The 26,220-nt window shown below is 35.6% G+C and overlaps 3 protein-coding genes across 4 annotated transcripts; 2 read left to right on the top strand and 1 right to left on the bottom strand.

Moving 5' to 3' along the window:
- The first annotated feature begins 6,672 nt into the window (after window positions 1-6,672).
- On the top strand, window positions 6,673-10,351 carry Septin2 (septin 2). Its single transcript, XM_067777319.1, has 5 exons — window positions 6,673-6,938; window positions 8,807-8,924; window positions 8,981-9,786; window positions 9,843-9,980; window positions 10,036-10,351. Exons 1-5 carry the CDS (start codon window positions 6,912-6,914, stop codon window positions 10,201-10,203), a joined length of 1,257 nt encoding a protein of 418 aa, XP_067633420.1. The 5' UTR covers window positions 6,673-6,911; the 3' UTR covers window positions 10,204-10,351.
- A 2,562-nt stretch (window positions 10,352-12,913) lies between these two features.
- Window positions 12,914-13,815, bottom strand: RpL12 (ribosomal protein L12). The gene is made up of 5 exons (XM_067777318.1): window positions 13,756-13,815; window positions 13,630-13,691; window positions 13,496-13,569; window positions 13,261-13,441; window positions 12,914-13,208 (listed from the first exon to the last, which is right to left on the bottom strand). Exons 2-5 carry the CDS (start codon window positions 13,664-13,666, stop codon window positions 13,003-13,005), a joined length of 498 nt encoding a protein of 165 aa, XP_067633419.1. The 5' UTR covers window positions 13,667-13,691; window positions 13,756-13,815; the 3' UTR covers window positions 12,914-13,002.
- Window positions 13,816-16,341: 2,526 nt separating this feature from the next.
- eEF5 (eukaryotic translation elongation factor 5) lies at window positions 16,342-20,671 on the top strand. Of its 2 annotated transcripts, none has more exons than XM_067770757.1 (4): window positions 16,342-16,476; window positions 16,998-17,249; window positions 17,308-17,509; window positions 20,219-20,671. In XM_067770757.1, exons 2-4 carry the CDS (start codon window positions 17,041-17,043, stop codon window positions 20,288-20,290), a joined length of 483 nt encoding a protein of 160 aa, XP_067626858.1. In that variant the 5' UTR covers window positions 16,342-16,476; window positions 16,998-17,040; the 3' UTR covers window positions 20,291-20,671. The 2 variants fall into 2 exon arrangements, with proteins under 2 accessions (XP_067626858.1, XP_067626859.1); XM_067770758.1 differs by having other exon boundaries at window positions 16,446-16,580.
- Window positions 20,672-26,220: the final 5,549 nt, after the last annotated feature.

Here is a 26,220-nt window from a genome sequence, read left to right as displayed (position 1 = left end):
TTCAATAAATTCACTCAGAAATTTTTTATTGTCCATTTTACTTTTCCGCGCACGTCTGTTCCGTTCAGAAATTACTACGATTATGAGCTATTTCGCCATACACGCACGAACAGTTCGCGCAAATGTTCGCCAAAAATTAAAATATTTTGATTTTTGGCGAACATTTTCGCGAACTGGCAAACACCACCATACACGACAGAAAAGGTCGCAGAAACATGACATAACAGGAATGTTCGCGGAAATTTTCGTGTCGTGTATTTGGCGCTTAACAATGTCACGATACTTAAAATCCGATTAATGTTACGGTCAAATGCCATTCCAACTACTTGTTGATCATTAATATTTAAAAATACTGAATACTTATTTACGATCCCTTTACGCTGGAGTCATTGGTGCCGTATGTCGTATCGCTGTATCCGTATCCCTAACGTAATCAGCTGTTTATCGTTACGACGGTAAACCAAAACCCAATTGGTTGGCTACGATACGGTTACGATCTTAGCGGCACCAATAATCGATTGCATTGATTCTCATAAGGTTGGTCGAATCAGCTGTTAAAAGGTTACCGATACGGTTACCAATAAAGCACCAATGTCTCCAGCTTTAGTCATAGCCATGGTAGTCATAGCGTTACATAAACCATAGTGTACAAGTACAAGTGTGTTGACTTATCTGTCAAGCATTCTGACAGGCACTCGCTGGATTCGGAATGACAGCGAATTCAAAATGGATACCATTGCCGAATGCTCCGAATGATTGAAAAATTGAAAAAGTCGAGACGATTGGTAGACAAAAATGTTGTCGTTGAGACCAAAAATGCGACTCTAGACCTGAGATTTCCATCAGGTGAGCGAGGCTGTTTGTAGTTTTGACGTTTATCGCTTAGTGAACACACTTGGTATAGGTACACTATGACATAAACTTCTATTTACCAATTCTATAGAATTCTACAACAAAATTGCATACCACATTTGTAAATTAAGCGCATACAACGAGCACTAAAGACAGAAAAGGTCGTACGCGAAAAACAACAAAAATTTCTGGTAAAATTGTTTTAATTAGCAAAAAATGCAATCACATTTCACAAGCGCACTTCAACCAAATTAACTCGCTACAACCACGTAACGGTACGTACCTCTTTGTAGTTTAAACTGTTGACAGCTGCTAGTTATGCACATGCGAGTGGTGGTAAATTATCGATTTCTAAGAAAAACGACATTCGATATGCCCCATATATCCTACTAAAACACTGGCGCATAGTCAAAATAAAATAGGTTTAGTTACAGCTTTTTGATATAATTTTCTATGAGCAGATAGCTCATGCTATGACTATGGGCCACTGACTATCATTTGAGACGACGTCGAATCAAAGAGGATAAATATAATAAGAGCCGTCACTCGTTATTTTTTAGGCATTTACTCGATGTAAACTGTGAGGTAGTCGCTACTTTTGTTTTATGAGGGACATTTTTGACTTGCATTCCATTTATCCATGCGGTGTTGTCACTTTATGCAAACGTGTTTTTTGGAAAGAGAATTAAATAATTAATTAAATACAGTCGGAAAATAAACACAAATACCCCATGAAAATGTATAGAAGACATTTATAAACATCTCGCCCAAAAAAAAAGTAGCGACTACCTCATAGTTTACATAGAGTAAATGCCTAAAAAATAACGAGTGACGGCTCTTACTATATTTATCCTCTTTGGTCGAATAAGCAGTACCAAAGAGGATAAATATAATATGAGACGTCACTCGTTACTTTGCGTAATGTTATTCGTTAGGGTACTCCTAGGTTTTTTTTTGGGCGAGATGTGCATAAATGTCTTATATAATTATGCAAATTATGCAAAACAAAGCTATGAGATTTATATTGAAAGTGAGGTACGACACTTCCATAAAGAGTACGATTGATGCACTAAACTGGTTGAGTGTGAAACAGTTGATATTTTACCATAGTACGAAATTTTTATTTTATATCAAGCATGGTAAATTACCAGCCTACCTAAGTGAAAAACTTGTTTATGTGAATGAAACCCATTCTTACATAATCAGGGAAAATAATAATTTTAGATTACCTCTTCTGAAAACAGAAACGGACAAGCAAAATATATTTTACAAAGGCATGAGATGTTTTAATGCACTACCTAATCATGTTAAAAATTGTGTAAACTTAAACACCTTCAAAAAAATGTATTAGAATATTGCAAAACCCTTCCAATAAGATAAAATATTTTGTATCTGTATTTCATGCTACTGATGCTTGAGCGTACATGGCAATCCAAATAGACACAGAGGAACCTTATGCATCAGGTCAAATACATATATCGCTCGCAATCAAATTGGGAAAGAATTCCTGAAAATATCGTCCCAGACAAACAGTTGGAGTGTTCATGTGAATCACGTATATTCCTATAACAATGATATATTTTAATTAATTATGTTTACATAAAAGCTGGTACAGGGAGGATTGGAAACACGTCCTTTCCAACCGTCCGATAAGAGTGGCTCATTCTGCTGAGCTGCTAGCTTTTGGGTTGAACGGAATCAAATGCATTCCGACAGCATAAATAATAAAACTGTGTAATCATACGTCTTGGAGTAGGGCAGGATTGAGAAAACGTCCTTCCAACCTCCCAATGAGATGACTCCAAGACTCGCCCGTTGGGACCATGAGTTCCCTGACTGACCGGAATCTCACGCATTCCGACACCCCAAAAGCTAGAAATTCTATTATTATTAAAATGTATTTATAATTTGTAATAATCTAAGTTTTAGGCTTAAAACGCTGTAATAATAAATAAATAATAATAATAAAGTGGGGTATTTGTGTTTATTTTTCCAACTTTATTTAATTAATTAATTAATTCTCTTTCCAAAAATAACATTTGCATAAGGTGCATACACGGCATGGATAAATGCGAGACAATTAAAAATGTCCCTCACAGAAAACATTAGACATAAATTTTTTTGATTTCCAGCGAGTTATTCGCCACTCGTAGCAGACTGGTGCCTCTTATTTATTTATCCTCTTTGGCAGTACTGTTACCATAAAGCACACGAGGCTACGCGGCTGAGACGCGTATTGGACGCTGCAGGCGAAACCTATACGCTTTGATGTCGAACACATGTACTTGAATGGAAAGCTTCACACGACGCGTAAGCTGTATGAAAGCGACAAAGCATGAAAGCTTCATGTAGCTAAGCGTACAGCAATGTTGGTCGCTGAGCGTACGTTCGCTTGAAGAACAGGAAGAACAAGATGTTTGTTTACATTTTTTTTGTATGCAAATTTGTGTAATTAATTAGAAAATATTATTTTAGGTAATAAAAGTGCGTGAAAGGTATGTTACCAAAGCGAAAAAAAGTATGCAACACCATAAAAAGCTTGGTTAGACATTGTTGAAGCAATTAAAAAGCTAAAAAGTGTTGGAAACTAGAAATCACTTTTATCTCTAGTCCGCGGTGGTGTAAAGTTGCCTTTCATAATTTACAAAGGCACGGGGATGCAAACAACTTTTAATACCTATTTTCCTTTGGTTTAGGGGACGAATATAGCTGAAGAAATTTAATTTCTTATTTTTTTCAATAATTGTTTGCTTTTTGTAGCGACGCTCGAAAGTAGCTTTGTGTGCAGATCTTGAGGCGTAGAGAAATCATAGCTACATGTCATATCTTGTACGCGTCTATGAAGCTACGCCTTGTGTGTATCTTGCCTAACTATATTAGCGCTCCGAACTAACTTTGCACCACAAACTTAATGGGAATGGCGCAAATGTGATGTAAACAACTGTGTACGTGTCCGTGTTCCTCCTTACTGATCATTTCCACTCAACTTCTTGGATCAGGGCTGACACCTAAATTATCACAGCTGTTTGTTATAAATCAGGAAAATATGTCAATACTGACAGTGAGACTATCACAACTGAACAACGTCATAATCTACAGGGCGTAATTCAAACGTTTTCTATGATAGAGCGTTTTCGAAGCGTTTTTATTTTTTTATAAAATAAGCTTTCAATTATTTTTAAAACATAGGACTGAATAATTGTTTATGTTAAACTGCTCGTATGCATTTGCCTTACATAACTTCTTTTATCAAAATTCAAATAAAACAATCTTTGGATACTTCCGGTAGCCCGGGGTTGGCATTTTAAAATCCCGAAATCTCGAGATTACAACAGATCTTCGGGGTTCGAAGCCTTAGGTTAATATCATTAGGTCGTACTTTCCCGAATATTTTGTGATCTGTGAGATACATGAGCCGAACTTAAAAAATAAATATACTGGAGTGTTTGCTGGGGAAGACGTAGTCAAAATACAATGGCGCATGTTCATAGTCGAAATAAAATAGGTTTTAAATTTAGTTGCAGCTTTTTTGGCAGATAGCTCATAGAAAATTATGTCAAAAAGCTGCAACTAAATTTAAAAACTATTTTATTTTGTCTATGGTTATGCGCCAAAAAGTTTTAAATTTAGATGTAGAATTTTTGACAAAGATTTCATAGAAAATTATGTCCAAAGGTGGCAACTTAATTAAAGACATGGGCGCACAATCATAGTCAAAATAAAATAGACTTTAAATGTAGTTGCAGCTTTTTGACACAATTTTCTATGAGCTATCTGTCAAAAAACTGAAACTAAATTTAAAACCTATTTTATTTTGACTACGATTACCCTTCAAAAAACGCGAGTACTCCATAAATAGTCTAAGGAATACTCCTTTAGGAGTATAGGAGTGTTCGAAAACTAATCTGTATTCATACAAAAAAATTTGCTCCAATTAACCTTGTGATGTCCTAGGAGAGGAGTAGGTGATCCCACTCTCGCTTTGTTTGTGAGTATTCCATAGAGTACATACGTGAGAGTACTTTCCAAAGTGCTTTCACTGTAGTACTCCATGGAGCAACCACTGAGGATCATATGCCAAAGTACTAAAGAGGAATTGGGTCGGAAAGAATTATCGGAGTGAATTTAATTTAAAATGAAAGTAAATGAAGAGGGGCAATACAGCTTTTATATTTTTTACTACGAATATTCCTATGTTATTTAGCAGTTGCGTGAATAAAGAAACTAATATTTATCTATACTATAGTATGTATACATAAAACCAGTGCGCGGTTGCATTTTATCAGAGTTGCCATAGTAAAATTTTATTATCAGTTATTTGTATGCAATATTTTACTTTTGGCAACTCTGTTCGATCGTCATCGTGTCTTGATCACGGTCGTAAAAAAACGAGCAATGATCGGCTGATGGTGGTCCGCAAACGCATTGCAAAGGAGTATTGTTATAGTACTCCAACGTGAAGAAAATGGAACACGTAATCCAACAATTTTTGCAGGGTATGTGCCATGATAAGCGGGAATCATTGTTGCCGTATAGCTGGAGTCATTGGTGCCGTATGTCGTATCGCTGAATCCGTATCCCTAACGTAATCAGCTGTTTATCGTTACGACGGTAAACCAAAACGCAATTGGTTGGCTACCATACGGTTACGATCTTAGCGGCACCAATAATCGATTGCATTGATTCTCATAAGGTTGTTCGAATCAGCTGTTAAAAGGTTACCGATACGATTACCGATAAAGCACCAATGTCTCCAGCTTATGTCGTATCGCTGTAGTCGTATCCCTAACGTAATCAGCTGTTTATCGTTACGACGGTAAACCAAAAACCAATTGGTTGGCTGCGATAATGTTACAACCTTAGCGGCACCAAAAATCGATTGCAGTGATTCCCATAAGGTTGGTCGAATCAGCTGTTATAAGGTTACCGATACGGTTACCGATAAAGCACCAATGTGTGCAGCTTTATTTTGATTACATTTGACTTTGAAGCCATTTTCTTTTAGGCACACCCTGTCTTGTACTTGATATTCACCTAACGATCCAAAAGTATCGCTATGCAATTACATTCAGTTCGGTTAACGGTTCGGTTTTAGTGGTGGGTAATGACACTATTTTTTGAGTGTTAACACAGTAGCACATGCACACTTTGCAGTGTTAACACATTGTGTTGACACAATTGTGTTATAACTGATTATCGAAAGTCGATATGAGTGTTGGAACATTATCAGAGCACAGTACTGTGTTACTTACCTCTAACGCCACGTTTGACGCCATTTAGAAAAGTAAATCATGGCAACATTTATCTTCTTTCATACTCCCATGTTTAGGGAATTATATAAATACTTTTTCTGTTTAAATAGAACATTTTCAACTTAGAGTATACATTTTATGCCCACATCTTTCAAACCTAATACACAGGCAAGATTATGAGTACAATCAACACACAAGCAAAACACAAGCACAATGGACTATGTACATATGTATGAATGTGCACTTACGATCTGAGCATGGTTCAACTATATACAGGTTGGCTCATCTGTAAAGCAACAAAATATGTCTGTTCAAATTGTCAAAATCTGTGTATTGGTGTTGGTGCGAATGGTATGGAATGGAAACATAAAACTTAGCAGTATTTGTATGTGTAATTAAAATGTTGCCAATGTGTTCGTTTCATTTTGAGTTTGCCATCTCCTTTTGACAATCCCTTCGACCATGCAAAGACATAAATAAAATCAGCTGATGAGATGAGCCGACCTGTACATAATTGAACCATGGATCTGAGTGTCATTCTCTGTGCTATAGAAACAGCAAGCTTTGTGCCATCGAGTGTGCCACTGTGTTATAAATTAATCGATAAGTGTGCGTGTGCGTGCCGCACATTACTGAGTGTTAACACAATAACACAGCACAGTGGTGTGTTATTGAGCCTTATTCGGTTTATCGCTACAACACAAACACTACATTCAGCTGGGTTTTTTATTTCATAAGGGCGTTGTTTTTGATGTGATTAAGTGGTTTTGTTGAGTAAAAAGTGCTTTTCAAATAAAGTGGTCCAAAATGTCTGTCGCTGTTGACCTCGTTAAGGTAAGAGCAGTTTATGTGATACAAATTGTTTACGCCTTTATATATAAATAATGCCGTCGTGTTTGCTTTCGTCAACAAGAAGAAATTTAATATGAATCCCGAGGCCATTTTTCTTTTATACAAATTTTATGAAGAAAAAGTGTACATTTTAAAACTCACAGTTACTGAATAAGGTCCGTGGACCGATAAGTACTCGAAACATTTTCTATTGACTGCAAAATTATAAAACATTATTTCGAGTGCAAATGAGTTTGCATCTGGCAAACCATTGAAACTTGCCATGAAATAATTCGCTCCAGGAATATTATTGATCTATACAGTAAGTAAACTCACGACAAAAACGCCTGTAAGGAAAAGCCGTTTCTGACATTGGCGTTTTTTCGCAATGAAAAAATTTTAATTTCTCCATTGTACACACAGGTTTGACCTCAAACAAAAACCAATTTGAATCATGGATGCCAAAATAAGTTTTTCATCTTTCAGAAAAAAATTTTATTTATTTTTGCCTAGAGGGCCTCCTCCCTTAACCCGGCCAAGGCTTGAACCCCGGACCCTCATTTAATTTAATTTAACTCCAGACAAAGGTGTATCTGATACCTAAAAATTCAGTTTTGGGACTTATTTTCCATCGGATAATGAAAAGGCTTAAAAAGAAGTTGGTAGAGGAATGCTAAGGCGGCTCCGCACTTCACGTTGCCGGTTCTGACGCCTCTCATCCCCTACTAATTTACTTTCACTCTCAAATAACGACTGATAATTTTAATAAAAGAAACAAACTCCTACACCAAATTTTATTAAGCAACTTCTAATATTTCACCCGACATCGTTAATTCATAAATGACTGAGCATATGTATAGATTATGATGATGGGATTAGAATCGAAAATGGTGTCGTCTCTAAGATGCCAACCCTGAATATCTGGTTTCCACTTCAAATTACTTCAATCCTTCCAGAACATTAAGATTATTGCTGATTAGTTATAACACTCATTTATTTTTTTGAGTTGTAGCGCTACAGACACCCCGAAAGTTTTTTGAAGTGATCGATGTTTATGGCCCTTTGTCGGATATAGATTCGGTACATTCCGGTAACAAGCACCATTAAGGTACTAGCCCGACCATCTTGGGAACGATTTATTATTGCCATTTTGAACCTTTTTGACCTTTGTAACAGGAGCTGAGGTTGAAAATTAGGTTGCGGAAGCTCTGAATAGCGCTTTTCAACAGCTTGAATCCTTCTAAAGGGACTTCTCCAAATTTTTGCTTTCAACAATGTCGGAGCATGTTGAGAATGCTGTTAAAAAAAAGTAAATTTACGATAAGTTTTAAAAGTTTTGACCTTACAGCGACTGAAGTTGAGCCAAACTGACTAGGATCGCTCTAGATAAATCGCCTTCTTTTGCGGTTATTGGTGGTGTTTTGATTATAATAACATCGTTCAGATAAGATTTTCAGATTCTACATAGATGTAGTTCAAGCCCACTGGCACCAACGGCAAAGTATGTACTTCCGGATCTCGTAGTATTTATCGAGATGCCTTAACATACCTAGGAGTATTCACCGTCAATCACTTGTTCTTTAATAATGTATATACTTACATCTATCCAATTTAACACATATCCGCCAAAAAAAGTGATCCTCCATCAACATCACCACCTGATGCCAGATCTCCAAGCGGAAGTATTAGCCGTATCCAAAGCAGTAGAAACACTGGAAGAGAATATACGTACCACCTCAACTTAACGTTAGCTGTCATTTTATTTGACAGATTGCCGAACGATTTCTCACAAATAAATGCCAGTTAACGTTAACCGGAGATGGTGAAAACAGCGACAATCTGAGACATTTTAATTTTTTATTTTTCTACAGAATGAACCGCATTTGCGCACCCTCAAGTTGTCTGGGCATGTTGGATTTGATAGCTTGCCAGACCAATTGGTTAACAAGAGCGTACAAAATGGTTTCGTTTTCAACGTTATGTGCATTGGTAAGTAAACAATATTGTAACACATGTTAAAAATGTTTTAATTGGCATCTTTTTAGGTGAAACGGGGCTTGGAAAATCCACTCTTATGGATACTCTATTTAATACTAGCTTTGAGTCTACTCCTAGTCCTCATACATTGCCTAACGTTAAATTGAAGGCGCATACTTATGAACTTCAAGAAAGCAATGTTCGCCTCAAGCTGACTATTTGCGATACAGTAGGCTATGGTGATCAAATTAACAAAGATGATTCTTTTAAGGCTGTAGTCGACTATATCGATGCACAATTCGAAGCTTATTTACAGGAAGAGTTGAAAATTAAACGTTCTTTAGTTTCGTGTCACGATAGTCGGATTCATGTGTGCCTCTATTTTATATGTCCCACAGGCCATGGCCTCAAATCATTAGATCTAGTTTGTATGAAGAAACTAGATAGCAAAGTCAACATTATCCCGATTATTGCTAAGGCTGATACTATATCAAAGTCAGAACTTAATCGATTTAAGAGTAGAATTATGCAGGAACTGTCTAACAATGGCGTTCACATATATCAATTTCCAACAGATGATGAAACTGTTGCTGAAACTAACACAACTATGAATACGCATGTCCCATTTGCAGTGGTGGGCAGCACCGATTTTATCAAAGTTGGCAATAAGTTAATTCGTGCTCGACAATATCCATGGGGTACGGTTCAAGTCGAAAATGAAATGCATTGCGATTTTGTAAAGCTACGCGAAATGCTTATTAGAACTAATATGGAGGATATGAGAGAAAAAACACATACTCGACATTATGAGCTTTATAGACAAAAACGCCTAGAACAAATGGGATTTAGTGACGTTGATAGTGATAATAAACCAGTAAGTTTACCATGTTTATAAAGAACTATACAATCACGTCATCCGACCTTTTTTAGATATCTTTTCAGCAAACATTTGAAGCAAAAAGGACAAACCATTTAGCGGAGCTGCAGGCCAAAGAAGAAGAAGTTAGACAGATGTTTGTTCAAAGGGTCAAAGAAAAGGAAGCTGAACTTAAGGAAAGTGAGAAGGAGGTAAGTGATATTTTCCTAATTAGAGTTTCAAATCGAATATATTCTTCTATTTAAGCTTCATGCAAAATTTGATAAGCTCAAACGGGATCACGCTGAAGAAAAGAGAAAACTAGAAGATTCGCGGAAAAAATTAGAAGAAGATTTTGTAGAATTTAGTCGTCGCAAGACGCAAATAACGACATCGCACCACACTTTAACTCTAGGCAAAAACAAAAAAAAGTAAAGCGAATTAATAACATTGAATGAAGTATGTCTGTACATTATTTAAAATATTTCCGATACCCATATAAGTTATATATTTTCTTATAAATATGTTTTATATGCACTTTCACGTGTTCAAATACATATATAAATGACTTCCCCATCTTCAATAGGGTTGTTGTGTTTAAATTTATTAAAAGAATATCATTCAGGCTTCGAACTATACTATCTTCTAGAATATATATCTGTGGTCATAAGCAATAACCGCCTAAGACCCATTTAAAGGGGATGCAAGGGGTTGTGTAGCGCAATATATAGCTTCTCCAACCCAATTGTCAACCTCACCTTCGAGCGGCGAATCCCGTTTCACTAACAGACGAGGCTCTGGCGACCCCAAGCTCCTCATGGAACTTGGGGGTGGGGAGGGAGGGATGGCCTGAAGGTTTAATGTGGCCATATAAATCGTTCCCGAGATGGTCGGGCCAGCACCTTAATGGTGCTGTGTTACCGGAGCGTATCGGATCTGTATCCAACAAAGGACCATCACATCGATAACACTCCCCAAAGCCTTCGGGGAGTAACCTAATCGCTACAACAACAACCCATTTAAAGGAAACTCTTTAGTGATTATTGTTTGTGACAGCAGATATATTCGCAAAGAACTGGGGTGGCTTTCTGTGTTTCGACAGTGATCACTGATTAGCTGAATACTTCAATTCGATATGGTACCTAACCATCTTTTTCACCCGGCACCCCAGAACCAATTAACTGTTACATATGTTTGTATATGAAACTTTGTCATTAATATTCAACAACTGTTAAAAATATTGGTCCTGTTATTGAAGCACGAGTACCATTGTAAAATTTTTATACTGCTATTGCACAATTGTGCATATCGTACTCCTGACATGCCTGGAACAGTGTACTCCTTTAACGTTCCCAAAAACCTGGTGCGGCTTTCCACAACTGGAAATCGAGCAAGACCGTGTAACAAATTCCCAGCCAGCATTTTTTTTAAAAACGTTCAAATTTAAAAGCATTTTCTGCTCGAAAAGTAATGTAACGTCGGGAGAAAAATGTACCATAATGTGATTATTCTTGAATAATCATTTATGATTCCTATTTCAAAACGCTTTTTATTCATATTTGATATCATTGTAAAATTGAGCTTTAATAGTTTTAGAGTAATATTTGACTGCTTTTCACAGTCATTTTCTGATCATATTCGTGACCATATTTCAATCGTTTTGGTTGAGATTTTTGAATGCGATTATCATGCATTTATTCTTCATATAAGATACTACATTATAATCTTATTCAGTAAACAAATATATTCATAAAAGATTCAAAAGGCTGAATAAAAATTAATTATAAATTTTTGATCACTAAAGTAAACACATTTGATTGAAATATGTTTCCAAAATGTGGTTAAAAACTATATTCAGTTTTTGTCCATCGAGTGGTAAGCATATTTGATTATACTTTTGTTGATTTTTATGAAATATTAAAATTTAATCATCAAAGGACTTCAAAAATTATTCCAAAAAATTATCGAAAAATGATTTTCAGTTTTTGATCACCAAAAGTATTAATATTTGATTATTTCTTTTGCTCAATTGTATGATAACTCATTATTTAGTCAGAAAGAGTAATCAAATTGTATTGATATGTAGGGAAATTCAAAGTTTAATCACCTAAATGCTGAGTGGGTTGTCGTTTATTTTCCGTAGCACCTTGATGGACGGATCGTTAGGAACGTTCCAAAGCAAATTAGTCTGCTTGTTTATCGAAATTTTTCATTATATTGCCATATAAAAGGTTTCGCCGAGCTTGCCATATGTTGCTGTAGCGCTAAAGACACTCCCGGAGGTTTTGGGGATTGTTGTAGTTCCTTTTAACAGTGTTTCGTTCTATTCAATGGGCGCGACCACAAACTATCATAATCATGTTTTGACAAGTCGAGTGCCACGAGGACCATCCTGTAATGGGGTTTTTTCTGATATAGTCCCTAATTTATCTGAGGGTTTATAGCATTTAGCGCGTATGTTGTTGTAGCGATAAGGACACCCCCAAAGGCCCTGGAGAGTGTTGTCGATATTGATGGTGCTTTGCTGGATGCAGATCCGGTAACAAGCACTATTAAGGTACTAGGGAGTCGCCAGAGCCTCGGCTATTAACGAAACAGGATTCGCCACGGGTAGGTGAGGTTGACAATTGGGTTGGAGAAGCTATATAATGCGCTGGCATCCATTTGAATCAATTTGGTGTCAAAATACGCGCATTGATCTCGGCAACAATCCGAAGGCAAGAAAGGCAACTTTTTATGTTCAGAGATATTTGCAGTTGAAAGTGATCATTTTCATGTGCATAATTATCATGGATTAGGTAGCCAATGTGGGCGCAGCTTGCTGAAATGTATCTGAAAAATTTTTCGTAGGATTTTGCTCCGATTTTATTTTGATAAGCGCGCCCGAAGGCTGTCAACGCAGGAAGATCAGATCGGAATTATTTTCGGTTTTTCATTTAAATATTTTGAGCGAGCCTTCGAGTTTTTAATACTGATGTAACGGCGCATCGTTTGACAGCTCTCCCGATATTTTTGGACAGATATTAGTAGTCGACCCCTGTTCTAGACTTTTACCTGTACGCACATTGGCTACCTAATCCATGGCAATTATGCACAGAAATTCGGCACGAAACTTCCTCAGTATATAAATACACCTATAAACAAATTCTTAGATATTTGGTCAGATCTTGTCACACAGTGCCAAGAAGTGGCAACGAATTATATTTATAATTTAGAAGTAGGCACAGTAAATATTTATTCGGAAGGAATTTCTACGGAACCACTATTAATGTCATCTATAATGTCATGCGGCGGCCTTCCATCGACGGTGCAACCGACGCTCTGCGCGGTACCCAAGATCTCTTTACAGGTGCCTTCTAGATTCCGAGCCATTGATCTTGGTCTCATTGTTCTTGCAATTGAAAGAATGTCTTCAAATCCAACGTTTCCACTGTGTTTAACTATCAATAAAGGAAAGTTATTAAATAACATACATAAAGCAAAATAACTTACTGTTTTTCTGTTTTTTCCTATCACGTGGAGGTTCTTTAAGTGCCTTTATAATTAAAGATGCTGCAGATGGAACAACTGATATAGCAGCCTGACGATTTTGAATAGTCAAACAGACTGTAATTTTAAGACCCTTCCAGTCTCCAGTTGCCTTTGCAATATCATCTCCTACTTTTTTCGGAGACTAAAAAATATCATTCGCGTATTAGGAAACCGGTAACTAAAGAATTTCACTTACCAACCCCAGCGGTCCGATTTTGGGAGCCAAAGAGGATGTAGCTCCCACCTCTCCCCCAACGCATCGCAAATAAACTGAAGTAACCGAAACAATTACTTTTTTGAATATTTTAGTATATACAAATAAATATTTACCTAATTTAATTTCCGTAGGATCGAATTTAGGTGGCATTGTGTATTTTATTCACACGAGCAGTCTGTAAAATAAAGGATTCTTTAAATAAAATCTGATAAATAGTAAGCTATCTGAAAGAAACATACACTCAACGATAAAGCTAAAGTAAAAGAACGGGAGCTGGGTTTTCTCAGGCAAGGTTGCATTTCTGAATTCCGTTTCAAGCACGTGACCCATCAAGCCGGTGAGGTATTGCCGACTTTACAAAAGTCCACTAATAATCGGGTTTTTTTCCATCGAACCAAAAAGTCAAATGATCAGAGAAATTAAAGGTATACAGATTGATGCGGTGCTGCCATTAGGCGCTTTCGGTGAATACTATTTGTACGTTGCAAACATGTTTCCGCCAATTAAAACCGGAGTCATTGGTGCCGTATAGCTGGAGTCATTGGTGTCGTATCGCTGTATCCGTATCCCTAACGTAATCAGCTGTTTATCGTTACGACGGTAAACCAAAACCCAATTGGTTGGCTACGATACGGTTACGACCTTAACGGCACCAATAATCGATTGCATTGATTCTCATAAGGTTGGTCGAATCAGCTGTTATAAGGTTACCGATACGGTTACCGATAAAGCACCAATGTCTCCAGCTTTAGTCGTATCGCTGTATCCGTATCCTTAACGTAATCAGCTGTTTATCGTTACGAGGGTAAACCAAACCCAATTGGTTGGCTACGATACGGTTACGACCTTATCGGCACCAATAATCGATTGCATTGATTCTCATAAGGTTGGTCGTATCAGCTGTTAAAAGGTTACCGATACGGTTACCGATAAAGCACCAATGTCTCCAGCTTAAAGCGTGCTCCGCCTACCACAGCGATGAACCTAGGTTCACGCCCCGGACAAAGCAACATCAAAGTTTAGAAACAAGTTTTTTCAATTAGAAATAAAGTTTTCTAAGGGATGTAGTTGTAGCAAAGAGGATAAATAAATAAGAGCCACCAGTCTGCTACGAGTGGAGAGTCAATCGCTGGAAATCAAACAAATTGATGTCTAATGTTTTCTGTGAGGTACATTTTAATTGTCTCGCATTTATCCATGCCGTGTAGGCACCTTATGCAAATGTTATTTTTGGAAAGAGAATTAATTAAATAAAGTTGGAAAAATAAACACAAATGCCCCACGAAAACGAAATGTATGGAAGTCATTTATGCACATCTCGCCCAAAAAAAAAACCTGGGAGTACCCTAACGAATAACATTACGCAAAGTAACGAGTGACGTCTCTTATTATATTTAACCTCTTTGGTTGTAGCAAATGTAGGAAATATTAAAAAATAGCACACCGCATATAGGATTAGAAGCTGGGCCTTAATATGTTTGGAGGTAGATCACGTCAAGTACTTATTTTTATTTTTTAGTATACACAAGTGGCAATTATCGGTTTCGCAAACGCAGATGTATATACACGTACAAAAAAAAGCCTTCATCAAGTTATATACAGCTTTTTGACATAATTTTCCATGGACCATTTGTCAAAAAGGCTGCAACCAACTTGAAGTACCAACTAAATTGCAAATTTGAATAAAATATCTATTTGATTTAAAATTTGGCTAATTGCCAACTTTGTTGCTATAATTTACGCTACCTCGTGCAAGAATACCACTGCGGATTGGAGACATAAGTGATTTCTAATTTCCAACACTGTAGAATTTTAATAGCTTCAACAATGTCAAAAGGGCAAATTAAACTTCCTTAACCCTAACGCCATTGTCGTAACCATACCCATATCCATAGCCATCTCCAATGTGATCGATTAGTGGTGCCTTAAGGGCCCATTACTGATACTTAGCATAGACTTGGCGTAAATTTGGCAACTTAGCCACTATTATACTCCACTTAGCGCATACAATCTGGCTGATTATGATAGCTGTCATTTTATTGTGAAATATTTGCTACAAAAAGTGGTGGTTTTTAAACAAAGTTAATTTTGACCACTACAATTAATTTATGGGTGTAAAAATTAGTAAATAAAATAAAAATAAATGTCAATTTGTATTACAAAATGTCAAAATGTATTACAGTCTCAAAATGTAAACGTCACTTACAAATTACATAGAAAATCCAAATTCAACATACTTCTAAGTCAAGTTAAGTGTTGATAAGTTTTGAGTAATCAGTAACACGCAATGTTCATTTAACAGAACTGTAAGTGATAGTTCTCAAGTCAAGCGAAGTCAATGCTAAGTATGAGTAATGGGCTCTTTAACCTAAAAATCGCGACAATTTCATAAAAATTAAGAAAACGCAGAAAATTACAATCATATTCCACAAAAAATAAGTCTCTAGTCATAACGTATCCAAAACAATAAATAATACCACAAAAAGTTATTAAATTCACCAACTCAAATATCTTTAGGTTATGGATATGGCGAATAACCAAAAACCAATGTGGTTATGGCGTTAGCGTTATGTTAATCGATTACATTGTTTCCATAAGGTAGGTTCGATCAGCTGTTTTATCCTATTATGGTTTTATGGTTATAAGTCACCACTAATTACACCTTTAGAACGGCACCTTTTCCTTAGATGAAAAAAATTACCAAGAAACGGCCGTTTTATGTTGGGCAAATCATGGGCAGACTAAGTGTGGACTATGTATAGGCCTTAAAAAGCCAATACAATTAAATGAGTGTTCCCCTTGTGATTGACATATATGTTTGACACTTTTAAGCATTCATTGCGCCATTTTTCACCATGTATTGACCGGATACATTATCTTGATTACTCATTCAAGTGTTTCGTGGACAAGAGCAGGGTTGTGCCATTTCTTCTCTTTGCATAAGGCCATTTAAATCACATGTGAGTATCGGGTTCTTGGCTGTAAATTGTGTATTTAATGCATGATTTCCTTGTTAACACGAATTACTGAGTATAAATACTGTTTGCAGTAAATTCTGTTCTAAGTGAGTTCTATTGTGATTGAAAAATTAATTCAACAAGGCGATTTGCTGATATTCAACAGAGGCGAGCATTTTTCGGCAAATCTATAGTGTTTCTACATCCATAAAGATGTCTACTCTTTAGATGTGAAAAAATTTTAGTGAAAAAATAATGAATCAACATTTTATAAGAAATAAATAGAATCTATACCAATGTTGGCTAAGTATCTATATACATACTTATATTGTGTGCAATCACAATAGATAATTTGCAATGCAAAGTGCAGTACATACGTAAATAGTTATCCACATTCGAAAATGTAAACATAATTGATAATTAAAAGTTATACCTAAAAACCTGGCTTTCCAAGTGATCTGATCCCTCCGTTGTGGACCTGACTGTGGAACACCCACTAACGTGCACATTCTCAAATTTTTTAGATATTTTTGGAAGACGTTCTCTACTATCTGAATTAAAAGCAAAATGGCAGAAATGGACGATCATCACTTTGAGACTGGCGATTCTGGAGCATCTCAGACATATCCCATGCAATGCTCAGCTTTACGCAAAAATGGTTTTGTTATGCTCAAAGGACGACCGTGCAAGATAGTAGAGATGTCCACATCAAAGACCGGCAAGCATGGACATGCAAAAGTTCACATGGTTGGCATAGATATTTTCACAAATAAAAAGTAAGTAGGGCAGAATAATTAAAAAAAAACTGCGCTATAAATATTTTTTTTATTGTAGATACGAAGATATCTGTCCCTCAACTCATAATATGGATGTGCCACACGTTAAACGAGAGGATTATCAGTTGACTGATATAAGCGATGATGGCTTTCTTACTTTAATGTCAGATAACGGAGAAATTCGCGAAGACTTAAAAGTACCAGAAGGAGATTTGGGAAATTCCTTAAGAGCTGATTTTGATAATGGAAAAGATCTTCTAGTAAGTAAATCCATTTACATAAATGTATGTAGGTATATACTATACGTACACATGTACATATCGCCGCACGCTTGGGTACATTGTGAATTCATACAAGTGAAAAATCTACTCCATTGCCATACCTATCTGTCAAATAATAGCTTACAGAGAGCACGGCTGTCGCGAATGGCCAGAGAATGGAAGAAAGGCTTGCGGTTATTAAATGGAAGTGCCATGAATTGCCCATTTGTGTTTCAAATCAGGTTTCTAATTTCTAAAATCTAGTTAATAGATTAAATGTGAGCAGCCAGTTAAGCGAACATTTTAAAATATGTAAATAATGTAATGTACCAGTCGTCTACAAAAATTTTTGAAAAAGGCTTGAGCAAATGATTTATCCAAGCGAACAGCGATTAAATAAGTGATCGAGGCTTTTTACTATTGTGAACGTTTTTATCAAACATTCGCCACTTGTATGAATTCACAATGCTTGGGTATTTGCATGGTTCAACTATATGTTTGGCTCATCTCCACAGTAACAACATACCTTTTTCAGATTGTCAAAATCTGCGTGTTGGTGTTAGGCGAATGAAATGATAGAAAACAAAAACTTTACAAATCTTGGCGGAAAAAATGACCTAAATTAGATGCATTTACTAAAAAAATTACCTAATGTGATGCGAAACTATTTTTTTTTATAAATAATTTACCACCACGGCTGTAATTAATTGTCAATGTGTTGGTTACATTTTACGTTTTCCATCTCCTTTTGACAATCCCTATACCAGTGAAATGAAAGAAATAAAATCAGCTGATGAGATGAGCCGACCATATAATTGACCCATGGGTATCTGGGGCCCTATTCAGTAACTATGAGTTTTGAAATGTACATTTTTCTTTCATACAAATTATATGAAGAAAAAGTGTACATTTTAAAACTCACAGTTACTGAATAAGGCCCTGGTCTGAATAAAAAAGGGTCCGTATTCGACCGAATATATCAGTTGCTAACTTAAGGTGTTTTCTGTTATTAGTATTTTGTCGGTCAGCTTAGATCATACAAATTGGCAAATCGGGTTTCACCTGTTGTCAAAATCATAATAGTCTGAATTTTATATTCTTATTTCGGCAATAACAAATAAACAAAAGGAGGCTCCATGAAAAAGTGTATCTCCGTGTGGAGATCATTTTTTCTATAAAACTAAAAACGGGTGCGTAAAGACTTTAATCACCTAAAAATAATAAATTTAATCTTCAAATGCATTTTTAATACCTGGTTTTCTTATTAAACTCGAAAAAATTCAAAATTTAATTTTCGTTGCATTTGCTGCAAAAGATAATATGGCTTTTTCGCAAATAGGCACATATGTGGTTAGGTGCAACATCTATGGATAGTTCCGAATGCATTATATTTTGATTGTATTTATAGTTAAGAAGGAAACGGCTGCTTTCCATTTTAACTATTTTTTGTAAAAACGAAATATTTTCTTTGGGGCTGATGACAGATGGTCCCTTAATGAAGCAAAAGGCCCTGTATGAAAATGGAAACTTAATTATTTCATTAAATAAGAATTGTGATTCGATTAAGTTTCTGTGTGAAAACGGTATAAGCCCTATATTTTTGTCATTTTATCTATCGAATAGTATTAGATTTCTCCCACCTTAAAAAAAAACCACGTCGAAAGTTGTTCTTTTGAATTTTGCAAATCGTTCTCTTATTACATATTTGACGTGCTATATTAGAAGCTCACTTTAAATATATCCAACAATTTGCTAGAACTTAGTAGGCCTTTCTATAATCCCCTGTAATTCTAACAGAAATATCAACTAATTTCGGTCAGGAGAAGTTTTCAACAAAATACGACATATATGAAGTAGGTTTCTTCAATCAAAGTCAAAACCTTAGAAAGTAAAATTTGTTAGAATTTCCCGTGACTCAAATTTATTTAGCCCATATTTTGAACTTTTGGAAAACATTATTAACAATTAACAAGGTCATTAAATGATTTAAATTCGAACATTTGCTTCAAACTTGTATTTGGCAAACATTTATACAGCTTTGCAACGGCTTTATCAAAAGGACAACTAGGAAACAAATAACCCGAATTTCCGAAAATTTGCTTATGTTGCAACTTCCATCCATATTCAAAATTTAATATTTTTGAGAAAACACAAAGTTTCATTTTTTCATGGAGCTCTATTGTAAGACACAATATTATATATCTAAGCATATTTTTGGTTGTTGTAGCGATAAGGTTACTCTCCGAAGGCTTTGAGGAGTGTTATCGATGTGATGGTCCTTTGCCGGATACAGATCCGGTACGCTCCGGTAACACAGCACCATTAAGGTGCTAGCCCGACCATCTCGGGATCGATTTATATGGCCACATTAACCTTCAGGCCATCTCTCCCTCCCCACCCCCAAGTTCCATGTGAAGCTTGGGTTCGCCAGAGCCTCGCCATAGTGAAACAAGATTCGCCGCTCGAATGTGAGGTTGAAAATTTGGTTGGAGAAGCTATATATTGCGCTACACAACCCCTTGAATCCCTTCTAAGCATATTCGCAGCAGCTGGTTCTTTCGGTTTATGGGCTTACGAGCATGACGAGGTATTTGCGAGCTTTATGAGTTAACCCAGAGATTTTGAATTATAAATGTCTACAAAAAGCGACATTCTATTTTGCAAACATTTATATATTTAACAAATTTTTTTTTATTTTTTCGTTTTCAGTGCACAGTCCTAAAATCTTGCGGTGAAGAATGTGTTATCGCCCTCAAAACTAATACTGCTTTGGACAAGTAAAAACCCCTACTACGTCGGACTTTATCTACCTGCAGATTTCTGTTGAATTTACGTTAAAAGTAAATTATATATAACGCTATGGTAGCGTGATAGCGCTATTATAGGCTAAGTTAAAACAACGGATTTGACTAACATTGCCACAAAAGAATAGTTTATGCAGTAATAGAAACAGAAATTTGAAGCGTACAGGATAAAGAGTTGATTAACAAATATAGATTTTCGCCAATAAATTTTTTTTTACATTAAAAATCTTTTTTTAATTAATAATTAAGCCGTTTATCAGAGGTATATTATGTATGTATCTATTTCGCCTGCCGTTGAATCAAGAAATTAAATAAATACTGTCTTTCGACATATGGCAGGTCCAAAATTTGACTAAAATTTCTCTTAACTTTATCGATATAAATCATATAGGCAATTCACAAGGTCTATTCGCCCCATGTGCTAATTTAATCAAATTTTATATTGAAAACCATATAAAGTACTCAAATCTTAAAATTTTACATGAATAAGAAAGCCTTGTGAATTGCCCAATAGTATTAACTGAAAGGTCGTATTCCAAAGTTATGAATGTAATGAACTAGCATCTGTCCTCTGCAATTGTTACGAGCTTTTATTTACCGTCAATGTCATGTATGGAAAATATATGTATGGCACAAATTTCGCAGTTAATCATGTCTATTACTCTGCCCGATGGAAGCGTTTCAATAGGAATGCGAATCAATTCGGTAAAGAGTTTCTCAAACTGTTTGTCCATCGGATATCGTAAGTTGGACCCTCTGGCAAATTTGTAGATGGCGCAAGTAACAAGATATTCAAAGAACTCATACGGATCGATCTAATACATACGGAATAATTCTCTATAAAAAAGTGGGTAAAAACGATCAGTAACCACTTGTTATATGTATATATAGAACCTTCCCAAAGAGCAAGCAGCGCTATGTTTATATTATATTATGCATATAAGGTAACGTCAACCGTACTGTGGGAAAGATTGAACATAACAGTGGGCCTTCTATACATTAAAAATTCAGTACCGAAGAGGAAATTTATCAAATTTTAAAAGAAATAGAATGAGGCCAAGTCCAAAAATAAATCATTGATAAAATTGAACCGTTCGATATATTCAGCCCTATTCTGCATTTCGACTTGGATTGGAATTTTTTCGATTTGGCAATTTTGGTATTCTGTGTTCCAATCTCTTTCGATCCAACTTCGAATTGTTCGATTTTTTGTATTCTGCATTTCGATCGTAGTTCCGTTTTTCTAAGTTGCAAATTGGTTGACGGAAAAATATTTTCTTTTTATTTTTTTATAAATTTATAACAATTTTAACAAAAATGTAAGTAAAACTTGTTAAGAAACGTAGAAAGCTTCATGATGATTGTTTTTTTATATGTTTCCAGGTCAAAAACAACATGTCGATGCCGAAGTCCTTCGACGTATTTGCCCCGCAAAAGTATCTAACACACACTTGAAAGCATCATTGTTAAGTCGAAAGTTTTTTTTGAACCTAAATAAGAAAATAAGTCTTTAAACTTTACCACTTTTAAGTTCAATTTCTTACAATTCGTCACTCATCTCAAATGGATTACACAAATCTCGCAATATTTGCCTTTCCATTCTCGCCTGGCAATTTTCGTATGCGTTGCTTTCCAACTCCACAAATAATGCCGCGGCTATTGATTCCATTATAATAGACAGCTATAATTTGCCAAAGCAAGCTGCCGGCGTGGAGGAAGGTGAAGCGAAAACGTAAACAATCCTTGCGGAAAGAATAAATAAACCTTTATAAAGTACTTTAGGCCAGTGCAATGAAATTAGCATCCTTAAAATTTAGAAATTGATATTTGAAGTTTGGAATTACTACATTAAGCACCCCTATTCCGCATTTCGATTACGTTCCCGTTCTACGCTCCGCTTCAATCGAAGTTTGGTATTCTGCATTACGACGGAATCGTAAAGATAAGAGGAAGAGCAAATGACTTTTCGAAATCAGCTGTTGGTACGGAATGTGTGAACGTTGGAACAAAATCAATTAAAGAAAATTTGTAAAAAACACTGAAAAACGTTTATATTTTATTATCCACGCCATTTTGTACAAAAAAAAAGCAATAGAATATATTGCCGCAGTGTTATATTTTTTTGAGTGAAGTTCTTTCATAATTGTAAGTGTGTTTTTGTCGTTCTTTTGGCCAATTCCCTGCCGTGGCCACCAAGTTTTGTTAAAACGGATTCCTGCACGAATATAGTTGACATTTTCTGAATTTTAAGGATGCTAATTTCATTGCACTGGCCTAAAATACTTTATAAAGGTTTATTTATTCTTTCCGCACGGATTGTTTACGTTTTCGCTTCACCTTCCTCTACGCCGGCAGCTTGCTTTGGCATATAACTGGACCCAACGAACAGACACAAATTATAGCTGTCTATTATAATGGAATCAATAGCCGCGACATTATTTATGGAGTTGGAAAGCAACGCATACGAAAATTGCCAGGCAAGAATGGAAAGGCAAATATTGCGAAATTTGTGTAATCCATTTGAGATGAGTGACGAATTGTAAGAAATCGAACTTAAAAGTGGTATAGTTTAATGACTTATTTTCTTATTTAGGTTCAAAAATAACTTTCGACTTAACAAGTATGCTTTCAAGTATGTGTTAGATACTTTTGCGGGGCAAATACGTCCAAGGACTTCGACATCGACATGTTGTTTTTGACCTGGAAACATATAAAAAACAATCATCATCAAGCCTTCTACGTTTCTTAACAAGTTTTACTTATATTTTTGTCAAAATTCTGTTATAAATTAATAAAAAAATAAAAAGAAAATATTTTTCCGCCAACTTATTTGCAACTTAGAAAAACGGAACTACGATCGAAATGCAGAATACAAAAAATCGAACGATTCGAAGTTGGATCGAAAGAGATTGGAACACAGAATACCAAAATTGCCAAATCGAAAAAATTCCAATCCAAGTCGAAATGCAGAATAGGGCTGAAGATTTATGCCTGGTTTTTCAGTGCGAGTTTAAACTCTGGTTAAAGTTGACTATCAACCTTGCCACTTTGTTCGATATCAAAAAACTGAAATACGCGGCCTTATGTGTACACCTCAATCATAAAGAGTACCGATATTTTGCTGGTAAAGGTTAACGTTGACTAGAGTTTAACACTGCCACTACTGCCACTGAAGCTGATATCAGCAGTAAAATTTTCTGTTATCGAACAAAGTTTCACGGTTAGAAAATTCCGGTAGTGGTTTTATAGTTATTATATTTCTAAACGTTTAGTGAAATCTACTCCCATTGTAAGATTCCATAATTTAAAATTCATTTCATCATACCCAAATTGTAATTTTTTTATTGTAACACTTGTGCCCGGTATTTCAGTGCGAGTTTTAAAAATATCGAATTCGAATACTTCGGCTGCAACAAAAGTTGGAAGTTGGCAACTTTTTCATGTCAGAATATCCCAGTGTTAAGGGCCAGTTAATGGTGACTTAACCATAACCAGATAAAACAGCTGATCGAGCCAACCTTAAGCTGCAGGCATTGGTGCTTTATCGGTAACCTTGTAACAGCTGATTCGACCAACCTCGTAGCCAACCATTTGGTTTTGGTTTTTCGTCATATCCATAACCTAAAAATGTATGAGTTGGAGAATTTATTAACTTTTTGTAGATTTATTTATTGTTTTGGAGACGTTTTGCCTAATAGACTTATTTTTTGTAGTATATGTTTGTAATTTTTTTTCTCTATTTTTATGGAATTTTCACGACTTTTGGGTTTATTTATTTATTAGTCTACAAATTTAACAATTAATCAGACTAAGTATAATTACGGATTACAGAATAAATTACAGAAGCATACATAGTGAGCAAAATTATATTATAAAATATGTATATATATTCTTAAAGCAGTTGTCGGGATGGACTGTGATGCCGAGCAATGGAATTGATTATTAAAACTGTCGGAATGGACGTGATTTCGAGCAGCTGATGTATATTTAAAATACAATGAGTAGGGCTGCGATGCTTGGGAGGTTGGAAAGGACGTGATTCCAAGCGACCCGCCCAAAGTAACTGGAGCTGGTAACAGATTTAATTTAACATGTTAATTTTGAATAAGTTATGAGTTCAAAGCAGTGAGTATATATTTTTTTATACTGTAGAGTGTGTCACTAGTATCAATATTATTGCAGTGATTATTGAAATCTTGACACAGACAACGAAGAGGTTCATGCATTTGAAAATTCGATCTACAGTTAATTAAATATAGCGGTTGGAAATACCGAGAGGGCCTAAAAGAGACATTAAGCATCATCAATAACGCAAACGTCATTATAGCTGTGAAGTTACATTTTATTTTGCTGTGTTTATTTTGCGAGTTTTAAATTATAATATCTAAATTGTAATACTAGTTTGTGACAAAAATAAGTGCGAGAACCTAGAGTTCATTTTAATACAGCTGGTTTGCTTTGAAAAGTTCAGATTTTGTGAGTTTTAAAGTTTTTAATCAATTTCTTATTATTCATTTTGTGTTTGCCGAGTCATTGTGCATTTGTGTTTTTGTTGCAATTTTGATTGGCACCTTTTCACCTTGCAATTGTTTTTGTGCGCACACTTTTTGTTTTTATCGCTATTTACCATTTACTGTCTTCGCAGCTGTTTGCGTCGCTTTTTAAGTGTCAAGTGACAGTGACTCTAAAACTGCTAGCTACCGCTAAGCTCCCAAACTTTCAGAGTTGCTTTATATATAACCTTTCTCATTTTTCAGTGCTATTTCAACTGTTTTTTCTTTGTAATTTACAAACATACCTTTACCATTTCTAGATTCTTATACTAGTCTATTTTCATTATCTTTCTATAAAAAATGACTAGCATTTTCAAAAACTGTCAGGTAAAAAGCGAAGAAAAACGTTTTGTCTCTTGCTGGCTTTGCGATGGGCTCGCCCATGGAAAGTTCGCGGGACTGACGGCTACAGTTGTTGACACTGTCAATGATGGGGAGAAGGGAGTACGTTGGTCATGCATTAAATGCAGATCAACTGAGGTTGACCTATTTAAACTGTTTATACAAACACGCAATACGTTTTCTGAAATTGCTAAAGAGTTTTCCATAATCACGGAAAAGTTCAATCAATACGATAGCTTGTTCAAATCTTTCAAGTGTTTAGATGAGCTGTACATTCTTCAATTCCATCTAAAGATGTTAATTTAGCCGAAGTTGATTCCATCGAGTTTAAATGCATCCGAATCTTAATAGGCCGGGGTCATATTTACTTAGTCGTTTGCTATATTCCACCGTCTTCTGATCTATCAGTGTATATGCACCATATTTCACTGTCACAATCAGTCAATTCGATGATAAATCCCACGGACTCAAAGATTGTTTTAGGGGACTTTAACCTGCCACATATACATATCTTGGAATACCGTTGATCACAATATTATCCCCATATCATCCAAGATGCATAATAATGACTTTTTGGATGGAATTACTGATGTTTGCCTTAATCAGATCAACTTCTTTCCGAATAAGTATGGAAAATTCTTAGACTTAGCATTTGTTGACGACATATCTAAATTCTCTATAAATTGGTGTGAACCTCTTGTTTTGCCAGAAGACGTTTACCATACTTCTCTTGAAATAACTTACGAAATCATAAGCAACGAAGTCGGCTGCACTAACAAAACACGTGTCTCTAGCAGATGCTTTGATTTTTCAAAAAAACTAATTTCAACAATTTAAATTAAGAGCTTTCTGAGATAACGTGGCCTCGATATAAAGAGGATGTATAGCAAAACATTTTACATTTTAATACAACCATTTATACTTTATTTGAAAAACATTTGCCCAAACGCACATGCTCGTACATTGAACCAGTGCAAGCCTGGTTTACTAAAGATTTAAAAGCTTTAAAAAA

This window comes from Eurosta solidaginis, chromosome 3 (assembly GCF_040869045.1).
Source record: "Eurosta solidaginis isolate ZX-2024a chromosome 3, ASM4086904v1, whole genome shotgun sequence".
Classification (NCBI taxonomy): Eukaryota; Metazoa; Arthropoda; class Insecta; order Diptera; family Tephritidae; genus Eurosta; species Eurosta solidaginis.
The sequence above is the reverse complement of the archived record's forward strand: the minus strand, read 5'-3'. Positions and strand labels throughout refer to the sequence as shown.